Source organism: Leptodactylus fuscus, chromosome 2 (genome assembly GCF_031893055.1).
Source record: "Leptodactylus fuscus isolate aLepFus1 chromosome 2, aLepFus1.hap2, whole genome shotgun sequence".
NCBI lineage: Eukaryota > Metazoa > Chordata > Amphibia > Anura > Leptodactylidae > Leptodactylus > Leptodactylus fuscus.
The window spans coordinates 59,196,315-59,211,047 of record NC_134266.1 but is presented as its reverse complement, the minus strand read 5'-3'; the positions used below and the strand labels follow the sequence as shown (position 1 = coordinate 59,211,047).

The following is a 14,733-nucleotide window of genomic DNA, read 5'->3' as shown; positions in this document are numbered from 1 at the left end:
AATGTAGTCCAGCACTATCAAATATAAATTGCTAAAACATAGCTTTAAATAGAATGAAAAAACATTCATGAAGACACATAGTACAGGAAAAATATTTCTTCATAAAAAACAAAGTGACATAGCGAACATGGACGCAACAAAAAGAAAAAGACAAGACCCACGTTACATGGTTGGAACAGCTGACGCATTTCGAAGCTCCCGCTTCTTAGTCATAGCCATGACAAATGAACAAATGATGTTGGTTAAATATCCCATCAACCTCTTCATGATTGCAATCAGATGAGAGAACTACCAATACGTCTTGATATATAACACAGAATACTACATATAATACAAATCCTACACACGTAAATCAACAAAAAACATGCATAAGAAACATATAATGTGTATAACTTGTGCTTGGTATGACACAAATTCATCATTACAATAACGTGATCAAATACACATGGAACACGATTGAGAGAAATAAAAAAATGTTATTTTTAAACAGACGCACAGGTTGCAATATCAATTATAATGATATTATTTTAAGACTTGCAATGAATAATAATGTCTGGACTAAATTATTCTCCATGGAACTCACAGGTAAGTAGCGCTTACATACAGTACTCTGTGTCCGGTTTAAAAAAAAATGGTTTCACCGCAAAGAGCATAAAACAATCACCGGCTCTCACGGCCGGACTCGGCATGACAGGTTTCCGTTTTCTGTCTGTAGAAGACAGAACCCTAAGAACGGAGACCAGATGCGGGTGTTAACCCAGCATAATAAGTATTGCTCCAGTGGTTCCAGCAGAGTTGGAATTTTCTCTCTAGCAACCAACAATCCCAAGCAACAAGCACATGTAGTTTTGGTGCCTGATGTGCTATTGCAGCTCTGTAATGTCAGGTGAGTGGTATCAGGCAGGGGGGTGTGTGATTCAGACCTCCAATCAGAGGCAGCCAATGTCAGAGCACAGAATAACATTCCTGGTCTGCTCCTGACTGACACCGCCCACCTGACAGTATAGAGACTAAATAGCATATGTACTAAATAGCATACCAAAAGTAACAGCATTGATTGCTTGGGGACAGTGGGGGCTAGAAAAAAAAAATCCAACTGTTTCAGAAGTCTCGGAGGGTCACCTATTAAATGGTGCCAAGAGCTGGACTTGTTGGAGGTGGTGAAAGGTTCTCTTTAAAGAGGACCATTCACTACCTCCACCAACTCCAGTTCTTGGCATATTGTATTAGCTGATACTCCACAGATCCTGGTTCAGCCCCCACTGCTCACATTAAGTGCAGTTATTTCCAGTGTCTGATATGATGAATTAGACTCTCTATTGTCAAGTGGGAAGTCCCTGACTATAGCAAAGAGCTCAGAATCATGCCTGCCTCTCCCCAAGTACACCCACTTGAGAGTAGAGAGCCTAATTGTCATGTCAAACATTAAGATGGCTCTAAGTACTCGGGAGCGGTGGGCGAGCAGATAGACAATGTTTTCAATTGAGATCTATAGAAAACAACCCAAAAAGTTGGGAGCAGTAAGCAGTTTTGGTAGTAAATGGCTATCTGGCTCTTAGAAACTGTCCTGTTCCACATGTGAGGGTGAGGGATGTGGTCTTCTCCACCTGAATCTGTAGGATGGTTTGGCATCTGCTGGTGCTGCAACTTAAGTATCCCTGAAGTTGACAATCTATATTTGGCTCCCAAGCTTAGCCAGGTCGTTGGAGGTTGAGGAATCTAAAGCCACAAATATCCCACAGATCTAACTGAAATTTTAGAAATTCCTTGAAGTTTGGTAAGCTAGAAAGTCCCAGCAAACAGAGATGAGTGTGAGATGCGTAAGAGTGGAGGACAAGGGTAAGTCCATGTAATCTCAGCTTTGTGCTTTACCTTCTGGTTCTAGTTCTGGGACTCTCCTTAACCACTCACATACAAATTCCATCATTTTTCCATTAGTCTCTGTGGCTTAGTGGTCAAAATATTGCTTCCTTTGGGGAGTGGGTCAAAAGCGACACTCCAAGATTCACACATCTTGGTTTTTTTTAACAAATAATACCAATAAGTAACCACAGCTTCCTCTTTCTATCTCTCTAGAATTATAGATGTATATGAATATAGTATGAGTATAGATATATATAATTATAGTATATATAAATATGCATGTATGAGAATGCTGAATACACAATATCTTTTCATCTCACTTTATAAAAATAGATAAAAAAACACTCAAAGAATGATCTGCAAAAAAGTAACAGGCAAGCATAATGCCATGTGATGACTTTAACACCATGTGTGATAGTCAAATACACGACTGGAATGTGCATGAAAATTAATGCAAAAAATAACATTGCTCATTACAAATAGACTACGTATAGTACTGTATATAACTGGAATAGTAGCCGTGGTAAGAGAATGCACTGCCACCAATCACAAAATGACCAAGAAGAAGAAAAAAAAAGCAACTCTTTTAACCCCTTAATGACCACAGACTTAATAGTACATCCTAGCTGCCTGGGCCTTAACATACTTTTGTACTACGTCTTTAAGGGATACAATAGGGTTATCTGCTTTAGAAAAACAGAAAGTTTCTCACATAATATAATGGTTATTCTGAGTTCATCCCAACACATGCATACATTACACAGACAGTCCGTTTGATCTCAAAGGCATAGCTTTAAGATAGGCAATTAATTAAAGATCATTGGGGGTCCAACAACTTGGCCCCTGGCCGATCAGCTATTTGAAGAGTGGTGAGCACTGCAGCCTCTTCACCACTTAGCCAGCACAGAACCATATATTTGTACAGTGGATTTTCTTTGTATCGCAGCTCATCCCAATCACTTGAAAGGCAAGTCATGTGACTGATGAATATGATGTCACATGGCCTGTGAAGTGGAAGCAGCACTAAGGAAGTGCCACTGCTGCTTCAATCACATGATCCACGAGGGATCCACGAGTTTCTTACCATTGTGTTTGGACTTTATGTTTGGAGCATACATTGGTATGAAGGTTGCAGCCGAAGCTACTATGGAGGACAGGCATATACTTGTCTTTAATGCATCAAAAAGCTCACCCAGTCGAAGGGAATCAATGGTATGTAGGTGCACGCAAAGAACCAGGACAGTTAAAACTTCACAACATATCTAAGGAGTATTTAAAACTCCATTTTATTCCAAAAAAGTATACAAGCAAATGCTGTGCACAGCAAAAAACAACCAGGATAAAACTGGTAGCAATATAAACCAATCAGACGCGTTTCAGACCATATACTGTAAGTTTGATCCGTAGTACCTTACTATGGCTAAGGACCAAAGATACATAGTTTGCAACATGTCAGTGGGGTTTTTACAACTACAGGGGTTTTATCATGGGCGTTTTTTGCTGTGTACAGCATTTACTTTTTTAATTTTTTTTTTAGAAACTAGAGCCTTGAATTCTTCTTTGTCTGGATCCTGGAACATCTCTTGTGTTTCAAGGATTTTCTGGGATAAGCTTGAAGAGACTGCAGCAAAAGAGAGCTGTGAGAAAAATCATGGCAGCAACACATCTCGCGGGTTTTCCCGCAGCGCTTTTCACAAGTAGTCTGCAGAGGTTTCTTCTGCAAACTTTCTGCTTCCTTTATACCTATAGGGAAACCACCAGAGTTTCCGTAGGTATAATTGAAATGCTGCAGTTTCCAAAACCACAACAGTTTTGGGAATCGCAGTATTTGCATTGCACAGATTTTTCTGCAATGTGTATATGGGATTCACTTTACAGCGACTGTAAAAAGCTGCAGTTTCTGCCGCGATGTTTCCACCCCGGGCAAGTCGCGGTGTTTATGCCATGTGGGGCTCCAGCCTAAAGTGCATTTACAGACAGCCAAGTGCGATGCCATCATTGCTGTTCATCTTTAAACTATAATAAAAGTGGTATACTCTGGTTTATCCTCAAATCAAACAAATATTTTACCTTTTACTAAAGATTTCTGTAAGGGGGCATTCACACACAGCGTAAAGCGACACTGATGCGTAAGAATCAGCGCTTTAAAACAGAATCCCATTGGCTTTTTAACCCATTGATTTCAATGTGTTACGCGCATTAAACGGAACCCATTGAAGTCAATGGGATTCTGTTTTGCAGTGCTGATTCTTACGCGAGTTAACATGCCAGAATCAGCGCCGCGTTACTCCGTGTGAATGCCCCCTAAAGACGAGCAGAACTGAGTTTTGAAGCAATTTTTGCACGTAGGGGCTTCCAAAAAAACCCACGCCACTATAGTAAAAGGTGCCCGGAATCTGGATGCATACAATTTATTATAAGTATGCAAGAAATCAGATAAAGCACATGCTTTCCTTACCTCTTTTCATAACAAAAGATAAAAAATACATGCCATATAAGAGCTAGTGTGGTAATATTGTGACAAAATGATGATTTATTCAGTGATTTTATGACCACAATTAAAAGACAATTCCAGTTAGAATTAAAAATTAACCAACCCATTCACATCTACGATATATCCTGTTACTTCCTGCAATGTCATAATTAATGTCGGTGTAATAAAGATATTCAAATTAGTTTATGGGATCAGACCTCTCAGCAAGTGAATTGAGTAAGTGAATTGCTTGACAAGTAGCGGCAAGGCGCAAAAGGTACCTGAACCTCCTTAAAGACTAGGTCAATTTTCGTTTTTCCCTCCCCACTTCCCATAAGCCAAATATTTCATTTTTTTGGTTCACGAGTCACATGTTGGCTTATTGTTTACAGGACAAATTGCACTTTATAATGGCACCATTAACTATCCTATACAATGTATGGGGATGCTGGAAAAAAATTCTGAATGAGGTGGAATTAGAAATAAACACATTTGCGCTAAATTCTTATGGGTTTTATTTGTATGGCATTCTCTATGTGGTAAAAATGATATGTTACACGTATTCTGTGGGTCAGAACAATCATACCGATACCAAATGTATTTAGTATTTGTAAAGTTTAAAAATTTTTATAGAAAATATCATAATTCAACATTTTCATATTTAAGCTGGATATGGCGTCTCTTTACGTGGTAATATATCCTATTAAAGAATATAGTTTCCCCCTCTACTCATCAGACTACTTTCTTCCTCCTTCCCTTCACTCATACTGTTATCCATATATATCCTCACACACAGAAGTCTATGGAGAAGTCTGCCATTGGCTAGTAATTCATTTATATGAATATAAAGAGTCAGATACGTACAGTATTTCTTTCTGTTACATTTACAACCACTGAAGGCTAAAACCAAAACTTGCCATTGTAATACGGGTACCAAAGCTTACAATTGCTTTTCTAATTTCCTACCTTTAAAGTGCTTTTCAAAATTCGCAGTCTGTGAAGTTTTTCATTGACTACTGGATCACTACACCTTTTAATAAAAGACTTCTTGTATTCCAATTTGGTTGAAAGTCGCTGTTCTCCAAGTGGGGACAAACTGGCCTTTTCCAGAGCCCTGTAGAGATCTTGTAATGAGTCTGCTGGCTCCTCGTCTACAGTGTCTGTTATCACGAAAACAGAAGCAATGGAGCAACATTAACTAGTGACAAACTGTAGGCCAGCAACTTTTTTTTTTGTTTTTAATATTTATTTATTAGCATTTAAAGGGCTTTTGTCAGGGAGGAAAAAAAATTGTAAAAACATTCTCAAAGGTGGTTAAAAAAAATAAACAGATACTCACCTCTCTCCAACCCCACACTTGTCCAGTTCTGATACTGCTCAGGTCCCTGCTGGTCTCTACTTGTTAGTGTCTCTAGTGATACAGGAAATGGTGGCTCGGCCAACCACAAGCTACAGCAATTGGCTGTTCAGGCATCTCCAGGCATTTCCTATGTGTGTCAAGACAGCAGGGACCCAGGCAGTACCTAAACTGGAGGAGGAGGGGAGGAGAGTATCTGTTCACTTATTTTTTTTTTAACCACTTTTCAGTATTTAAGAAATGTATGCCTGATCTGGGCTCCTCCTTCTCTATCATACTTTGACCTCAGATAGGGGATCTAAGAGATCTGCTTTATTCTGATGAACCCTTTCTTCTCCAGCTTTGGATCTTAAAGGGATTTTATCATTAGAATCCCTTTTTAAAAAAAAAAAAAAAAATTCTTTAAAGACTATGTCGGAATAGCCTTTAGAAAGCCTATTCTTCTCCTACCTTTATTATTCTGATCCATGCTGCCATTCCTGAGAAATTTCTTCCTTATGCAAATGAGTCTTCAGAAAGCACAGGGGGCATTCCCAGTAACGTCTCTGTCTTGTTCCGCCAACACGTCTCCGCCATGTCATTACATGCATCATCAGCCGGCAGAACTGACTGTGCATGTCTCTTCAGCTATTTTCCTATGGCCTCTAACATGAGCGTCCGTACGTCCACAAGAAAATGGCCGAATTGACATGTGCAGTTGGCTCTGCCAGCTGATGACATATGTAATGACATGGCAGCAGAACAAGACAGATACGTCGCTGGAGAGTCTTCAGGGAATGCCCTCAGTGCTTTCTGAAGACTCATTTACATGAGGAAGAAATAAGAAATGTCTCTGGAATGGCGGCGTGGATCAGAACAACAAAAGTAGGAGAATAATAGTCTTTGTCAAAAAAGGGATTCTAATGATAGAATCTCTTTAAGGGATTATCTACTAGGATATTATTGCAGTTCTGAGGATAAGGTGTGGTAGCATTGAGAGAAATATGGTTGGTTTTAGGCCCATAAGCAGGGGCGTAGGTGGGGGGCAACTGGGACATGTGCATGAGAGCTGGTTGTCAGGAGAGGCACTAGCAAGACACTTTTTTATATATTTAGATACAGAGTAAGGATACTGAACCTTTGCCCCAGGAGAATGAAAGCTACAGGTCTGCCATAGGCCTCCATCAGTATGACTACTTTGGAAACAGGGTTGAGGGCATATTGTCACTCCATAGGGAGAGACCACCAATTAGGTGTGTGGAGTCTTATTAAGCCATGAGCACTCCACTGTGCAAAGGAACATGGGAAGAATATGCAAATCTGACTTCCATGATGTAATTAGGAAGCCAATGCATCAAGAATGCACACCAATAGAGGGCGCTCACTGAGAATGTGCAAGTCTATCTTCCATGATGTAATTAGGAAGACAGAGTCTCAGTCAAGCAAACCAATAGAGGGCGCTCCCTTTAACATCAAGCCGACCTTCTCAGAGGCCTTTGTTTGCAATGATGTTGGGATTTTACCAGGTAGTCCCTCAGCCAAGGACAGCTGCTTCGATGTTCTTGCATCTCATCAGCTTGGCGCAGAGAGGACTGACCTGGCAGAGGTGAGAGGTTTAGACAGGGTTGAGGGGATATCGTCAAGAATACAATTAGTACTGTAAGTCTCCACATCGTGAGATCTACTACATATCTTATCAGGTGTATAGTTATATCTTTAAAATGTCATCTTTAGTACTACATAAATGAAAAATGGTGCCTCATTTTCAGAATGATAAAATCCAGTGAACCCAATATATATTCTTGTTCTGGGTGTATAGGGTTAATTGGCTCCTCTATATTTCTTCCAGGCCTTCTGAAGTATTTTATTTATATCCCTTTATGAGCATTTATTATAAAACCAGTTTGAAGCCAAGTAAATTGCTATGTTTTAGGAATATTGGCTGAATGGACATGACATACTTTGAAGACCTGGCATAGTAAGGCATCAGTGAAAGTAACATTGTTTCTACAGAGGAGATGGGGGCAGCCTAATGTAATCTTCAGAAAGGAGGTCTAGACGCCATAAAACAAAGTGCCCACTCCATTCTATGGCATGCGTGAATCTAGTTGGCAGTACTGAAGTATCTAGGAGAATGCTCCGTGCCTGGGCTGGGAGGCGGCCAGCAGTAAATTCTGCTGTCATTTCTAACTGTCTGGGTTGTTTTTATTTTTACACTGTTAATTGGTACATGCTTTAATTCTCATGAGTGACAATGTACTGCGGCCATCAAGCTGCTAATGTGATCTGGTGCCTTGTACGGCTCATCAAGAACACTTAGAATTAGCTCCTGTCTAATAAGAGTGGAAGCGGCTTAGTGGTGTATTGGGAGATGTCTATAGAGGTGCAGATAAATGGAGGGATTTCTGAGCAGACATATATGATAAAAAAAAATATCTAAGTCCTGATTCACATCTGCGTTTGGCATTCCATTTGGGGAGTCCGGTTGAGGACACCCGAACGGAATGCCAAATGCATTAAAAAGCGGTTAGCTGTGAAATCACACAGACCCCATAGACTATAATGGGGTTTGTGTGTTTTCTGCATGAATCATGTGGAGAGAAAAAAGCTGCAGGAACTATTTTTCTCTTTGAATGATTTGTGCAGACACCGTGCGGAAAACAGACGGACCCCATTATAGTCTATGAGGTCCGTGTGCTTTCACAGCTAACCGCTTTTTAATGCGTTCAGTATTCCATTCGGGGGTTTAAATTGCTGTTAAGTTCATATTCAAATGAGGGGAAAAGTGCTTTGGGGGTGTGCCTTAGCTTGCCTGGGCCTTGATCTAAATTCTAGCTTCTCAAGTAACTCACTTTTGCCCTCCTTTGCATGCAAATGAAATGGAAATTGACATGAAATGGGGCTCCAAAGCTGAATAAAAGAGGCATATCTGGTTAAATAAACAAGGCATTAATGGAATTCTACTGCTCATTTGGAGTGTATGGGACTGACAAAGATTGTAGAGCGTTGTATGCTGTCCGCCCTATAAGCTTCAAATGGGGCAGTGTACATGTACACTGTACAGAACGGGGGATCAGGCCTCCTATTATAGTGATCAGTCTTGTTCACGGGCTATGCTTGGTGTTGCAACACAGCCTCATTCTCTTGTTTTAAGGGCTAGATCTTCACTTGCTGTCATTCATGTTGTTATTTCTAGTGGAAGAAATTCTGACCATGGTCATGTGATGCACATGGGTGCACCAATTGTTACCAGGCAGATGGCTGATTACTGTGCTGTGACTATAACGAACTGTGCACCTGTGTGTCCATCACATGACCATGGACTGTATATCACATGACCATGGACTATATATCACATGACCATGGACTGTACATCACATGACCATGGACTGTACATCACATGACCATGGACTGTACATCACATGACCATGGACTGTATATCACATGACCATGGACTGTATATCCCATGACCATGGTCAGAATTTCATACTCTAGAGGTAAGCAGAATGAATAACAGCAAATTGTGAGGAATTATTAATTAACAGAATTAACAGAAAGTATATTGGAAAACTGTACGCCTTTTTATTATATGAACAATAACATTGGTCTCTCAAATTTGGTCTGAAAGTTGCCAACCCCTTTAAGGGAAGACCATCAATTTTAATAAGTTAGATAACACCTTTAATGGTGCCATACTTGTGGAAATTATTAATCATCCCACAAAGTTATTTAAGAAAATATTTATATAAAAGAAGGTAAATTGGAAAAATGATAACTTTAGGAAAGCAAGTTCTTTTCACTACCTCTACACAAAAACCAAAGGAAGTTTTAAAAATAAGAAGTCAAACTAAGCTCATGAGATGTCGCACTAAAATGCATTTTTTAAGAAACACAGATCGGGCACAAACAAAGGTGCAAATGGAAGAAAAGCCATACAAAGCCAAATGACAAAGAACTAGACGTCAACCCATACAGAACGCAAGACTCAAACAGGAACAAGTTAAAGGTCAAGGTAAAGCTAGAAAAGAAACCAGGATGAGCAAAAAACGTAGTGACAACAAAAGCAGAAAGTAAGTGACCAACACATGTAGGAAATAGTTGTCTGAACCCAACCAAATGCAGTCATACTGTTTGCCTTGCAAAAACATAATATCCAGGCACAGAAAATCCTCTAGAATAGAGAATTATTCTACTAATAAAATATTTAAGACGACTTTGTGATAAAACTTTGTACAAATACTTTCCAAATGTCATTATAGGCTGGAAGGACTTTCAACATTTGATGCAAACTGGAATATGATTTGTAACTGCACTTATTTTCCATTTTTCTAGATCAAGTGTGACTGTGAAGATCGACTGGAGCCGTGGGGTCGAGGAGATTATTTGATTGACATCTGTATTTTTTTCTATCGGCTGCTGTGTAGTTATCACTGCTTAATGGACTTTTAACAGTGTTTAAAGCGAATGTAAATGATAGGTTGTAAGTCATAAGTAACCAGTGCAAGACTGATGTCAAATCAATAAAAAGGCAAGTGGAAATGTAAATGTAAGAGTAAGGGCCCCTTCACACAGCATAAGCACGCTGCTCATTTAGACACGTATACACGTGTCCGAGTGCGGCGATTCAAAACAGAGCCCATTGATTTCAATGGGAAGTCGTGTGAAGGGGCCCTAAAATCAACCAGCCAAAGACCGTGCCCAGTAACTTACTGACAATGCCACTGTACAACAGTACCCTAGCAAGAGATAAATGATGATCTAACGTTACGTTCACATCTGTGTTCGGGTTTCAGTTTTAGGTTGGGAGGTCCGCTTTCCCCCAAACAGAAAACTAATCCATAGACGATAATGGGCTCCACGTGGTTTCTGCTCTGTTCTTGCCCGAAAGGGGCAAAAAATGCAGAGAGAAAAGTACAGCACGGCTCCCCTACGGAAAGCCAAAGCTGGTGTGAACCCAGCCTTACACATTTATTCAAATAATATAGTATCCTTGAAAAACTGAAAATAACTAGAGATGAGATTGAATACCCCCATTTGCATAGTTATTGGTGTACTTGGTCGAATACCACGCGGAAACGCGGGAAATATTCATTTCCCCTCCAACCTCCCTTGGCGCCTTTTTTTTTTTTTTTTTTTAACACCAATGTCTATGGAGGGGAGGTATTCGATCGAATATACTTGCTCATCTCTAAAAATGACATATTACACATATATGCAATGAAAAATAAATAAATAAATAAATTCAATAAAAAAAAAATATAATAATAATAATAATAATAATAATAATAATACATCTCTCTTCTCTGGATGAAAAAGTCTTGGCTGAGGCCACCAGATCCCAAACCCAGTCAATTACAGAAGGATGAATACTGGAGTCTTAGGATACTTGAAATAGGAATGAATATGTAATGGTAACCTCAAGAGAGCAATTCAATACAATGCAGACACTGGATGGCCACACTTAGACATCTATAGAATAGATAGCATATCACTGTGAGATATATTGTGAAAAGCTGCTCATCTCATGGTACACAGACCTGTCCAGACAAGAGAATAGGAAAGTGAGGACCCAACTGAACTTTGGAAACATTTCTCTGAACATTTTGGCTAGTGCTTCATAGGGTTGTTCTGTGGGGAACCTCTGTGTTTAATACCCCAGTACTCAGTTTAAAATGTAGTTTATACTTCAATTTGGTCCACCCTTTATCTTATCTTTCACCAGCTCCACCATCTCTAACTTTTTGCATCCAAACTTTTTTAAGCCTCCACTTTTCCCAAGAAATCAGTGCAGTTAGTTTTAGTGTTGTATATGCTAATTAGGGTCTCTATGGTCAGGTGGACAGTTTTGGGAAAAAGCAATTTAATTGGGTAGTGTCAAAGATTTCTGCATTGCCTCCTCTTGTCTACATTTCCTTGAGACCACCCACTTCACAATACAGAGAATAAATAGCATATCAGACACCAAAACCATCTGCACTGATTGCTCAGGAACGATGGGGACTAGAGATAAAAATAACAACTGTGCCAGAATCAATGGAGCAGCGCCTATCATAGAATGTAAAGAACTGGGGTTGGTGGAGATGGTGAAAGGTCCTATTGAATGAGGTTGTAAATGCTGGAAACTAGAAACTCCAATTTCTGTCATGTGTCCAATTGTACATCCAGTTTAAGGGTCCATTCACACGAAGTAACATGCCACGTAGCATGTATACGGCGTGTGAGACTTTGCGCGCCGTAAAAGCTCCCATTGATTTCAATGGGAGCCTGGATCGTATATGCCACGCTATTTTGTGCAAAGTATCACACGCCGTATACGTGCCGCATCACGCGGCACGTTACTCCGTGTGAATGCACCCTTAGTAGCTTTGCAAATTGATGTTTGATGCAGCAGACATAAAATAAGGCTAATGTGCATACAACTTGCATGTGTCCAGTCTTTACCACCCATACTTCCACAGACCTGATTACTTCATATGTGAACGTGGGCCAAAAAAGCTGACAGGTATAGGAGTAGTCCTGAGTCTCACCATGGGATTACTGCCACACATAAATGGGCCATATGTGTATGGGGCCATAGAGATGAATGTGCATTGTGCTATGTGCCATGAAAAACACAGCTAGCACAGTGACAAAGCACATGGCCATGTGCATAGAGTCTAACTAAATATTATGTACACCACTGTACTGCGGTAGTATTTAATGTTATTGTGTGATGTCCTTGGTACCCATGAAAAGGCTTTGAGGTCAGAGTATAAGCTCTGCCATATGATCTAACAAGATATACAGGATACAGGATGATATTTCCATGGTTCGGGCCAGCTGGACTGAAAACATTGGTTGGGACTGCATTTTCTCATGGACCTCATAGCTTAGACAGACTTAATGAGCATTAAATGTCAGATGTTATCCAAAGCCAGACATAGAGCTGCATTACACGCTATTAACATTATTAGTACTAGACACAAGTGTGCTCTAGTTATATTACCACAACACATTGGCTTTGGAAGGACAGCTGCCTACTACCTGTATTAAGTGCTAAGACATACTTCAGGGGGCAGCAGGTTAAAGGGTATGTGCACCCACGTGTATCAGCAGGCTATACACTAATTTCTGACACAATTGATATTCTAACAACCCTCATGTTAACTTCTCTTAGGCTAGACTGTACCTTTAAGCAGGGGCATAGCTATAAGCAGTACAGAATTTACCTGATGTTTATAGGTACATATGCTCTTTAAAGATTAGACCTAGGGTTGGATTACTATTAGGCACTATACACATTTGTGGCTCCAGTATTCACATTATACCCTTTGGGCATGGAAAATGGCCAACAATTATTTAATCTAATATCTGTTATTTAAGAAAGTTAAATACTTTTTTTCAGTACAAATGTGTCCGCCCCATAGAAACATGCAATCAAACATCTTGAAAAAACTTGGACTTTGCAACTTTCTCCTCCTTCCAAGTTTCTGGTCCTTTGGCCCTTACCCCTCGTTCACATTAGCATTTGGATTCCATCTGCGGAAGTCTGCATGAGGACCCCCCCCCCCTCCCCCAAACGGAATACCAAACACAAGTGCAAGCGCTGGTGCAGCAAAAGCATAGACTATAAAGGGGTCGGTGTGCTTACCGCCAGATCTCCGCAGGGAACTTGCGGACAGGAAAATAGTTCACAATCTACTTTCCTGTCCGCATGATTCGTGAGGACAGCGTGTGGCAAGGACACGGACCCCATTATAGTCTATGGGGTCTGTGTGCTTTTACTGCACACCGCTTGCAATTGCGTTTGTATTCTGTTTGGGGGGGGGTCCCCATGCTGACTCCCCCGGACGGAATCCAAATGCTGATGTGAACGAGGGCTTACTCACAATAAGTGAAAAAGAAGGACAAGCAATGCATCAGGAGGAGAAAGACCATGTCCTAGTTTTTTCTGTTTGTTTGACTGCATGTTTTTATATCGCTGAATTAAAGGGATTATCCAGCTTCCAAAATGAACTGCAAATGCATCCACAGCAGTGCTAAATACTCACTGTTCCCTTGTGCACCATTTTCTTGTCTTTATTTTACTTGCTGCTTCATGTATCACTGTTATTTACATGCAGTAAATCTGTGGACTAATTACATTTCCCACGATATATCTGCCTGCTCTCGCTCTGTGTGTACCCCCTCCTTCTCCATTCTCCCATGTGTGCAAATTTCCTCCCTGCCACCCAGTCTATTTTGTGTCATAGTGTCTTTCTTGTGTTTCACTTCCTCAGTCCATGAAACTTGATTGCAAATCTGACCAGGTAATAAATCACTCCCACAGAGGTCAGCGTGAGCGGCTTCAACTGGCATGGTGGTCACATGCTGTTATGAAGCTTCATTTGCTGGCTGCACTGCTCACAAGGAGGGTTAGAGATCTTGCAAATGAACCATCACAGCTATGGTCAATGAGCTACAGATAAATCAGATAAATGGTGCTGAATTTAAACAGTATATATATATATATATATATATATATATATATATATATATATGTGTGTGTGTGTGTGTGTGTGTGTGTGATTGGTAGTGATTAGAGATGAGCGAACAGTAAAATGTTCGAGATTCGAGATTCGTTTCGAGTAGCCCCTCAATATTCGATTACTCAAATCGAATATCGAACCCTATTATACTCTATGGGGGGAAAATGCTCGTTTCAGGGGTAGGCAACATTCGATCAAATTATACTTACCAAGTCCACGAGTGAGGGTCGGGCTGGATCCTCCGAGAAGTCTTCTCCATGCAGCGTCCCCGCGGCATCTTCCGGCTCTGAATTCACTCTGCCAGGCATCGGGCCTGGACAGAGCCGACTGCGCATGCCCAAACTACAAGCGGACATGCGCAGTCGGCTCTGCCCAGGCCCGATGCCTGGCAGAGTGAATTCAGAGCCGGAAGATGCCGCAGGGAAGCTGCACGGAGAAGACTTCTAAAGGTAGGAGAAGAACCAGCATTGATTGGCCGACTGTATAGCATTCGACCAATCAATGCTGGTTCTGCATCGAACTTTTACATTCGAACAGCGAGTGGTACTCGATCG

The 14,733-nt window shown here is 40.6% G+C and overlaps 1 protein-coding gene across 5 annotated transcripts in view; it reads right to left on the bottom strand.

Moving 5' to 3' along the window:
* Window positions 1-14,733, bottom strand: part of CNKSR2 (connector enhancer of kinase suppressor of Ras 2) — a 269,014-nt gene that overhangs the window by 3,433 nt on the left and 250,848 nt on the right. For 4 of the 5 annotated variants that reach the window (XM_075263811.1, XM_075263813.1, XM_075263812.1 and 1 more), the window contains one exon: window positions 5,303-5,496. The exons of the other annotated variant lie outside the window; for it this stretch is intronic. In XM_075263811.1, the coding sequence (XP_075119912.1) occupies window positions 5,303-5,496 (194 nt within the window). The remainder of the gene's footprint in view (window positions 1-5,302; window positions 5,497-14,733) is intronic. 5 annotated transcript variants of the gene reach the window in all.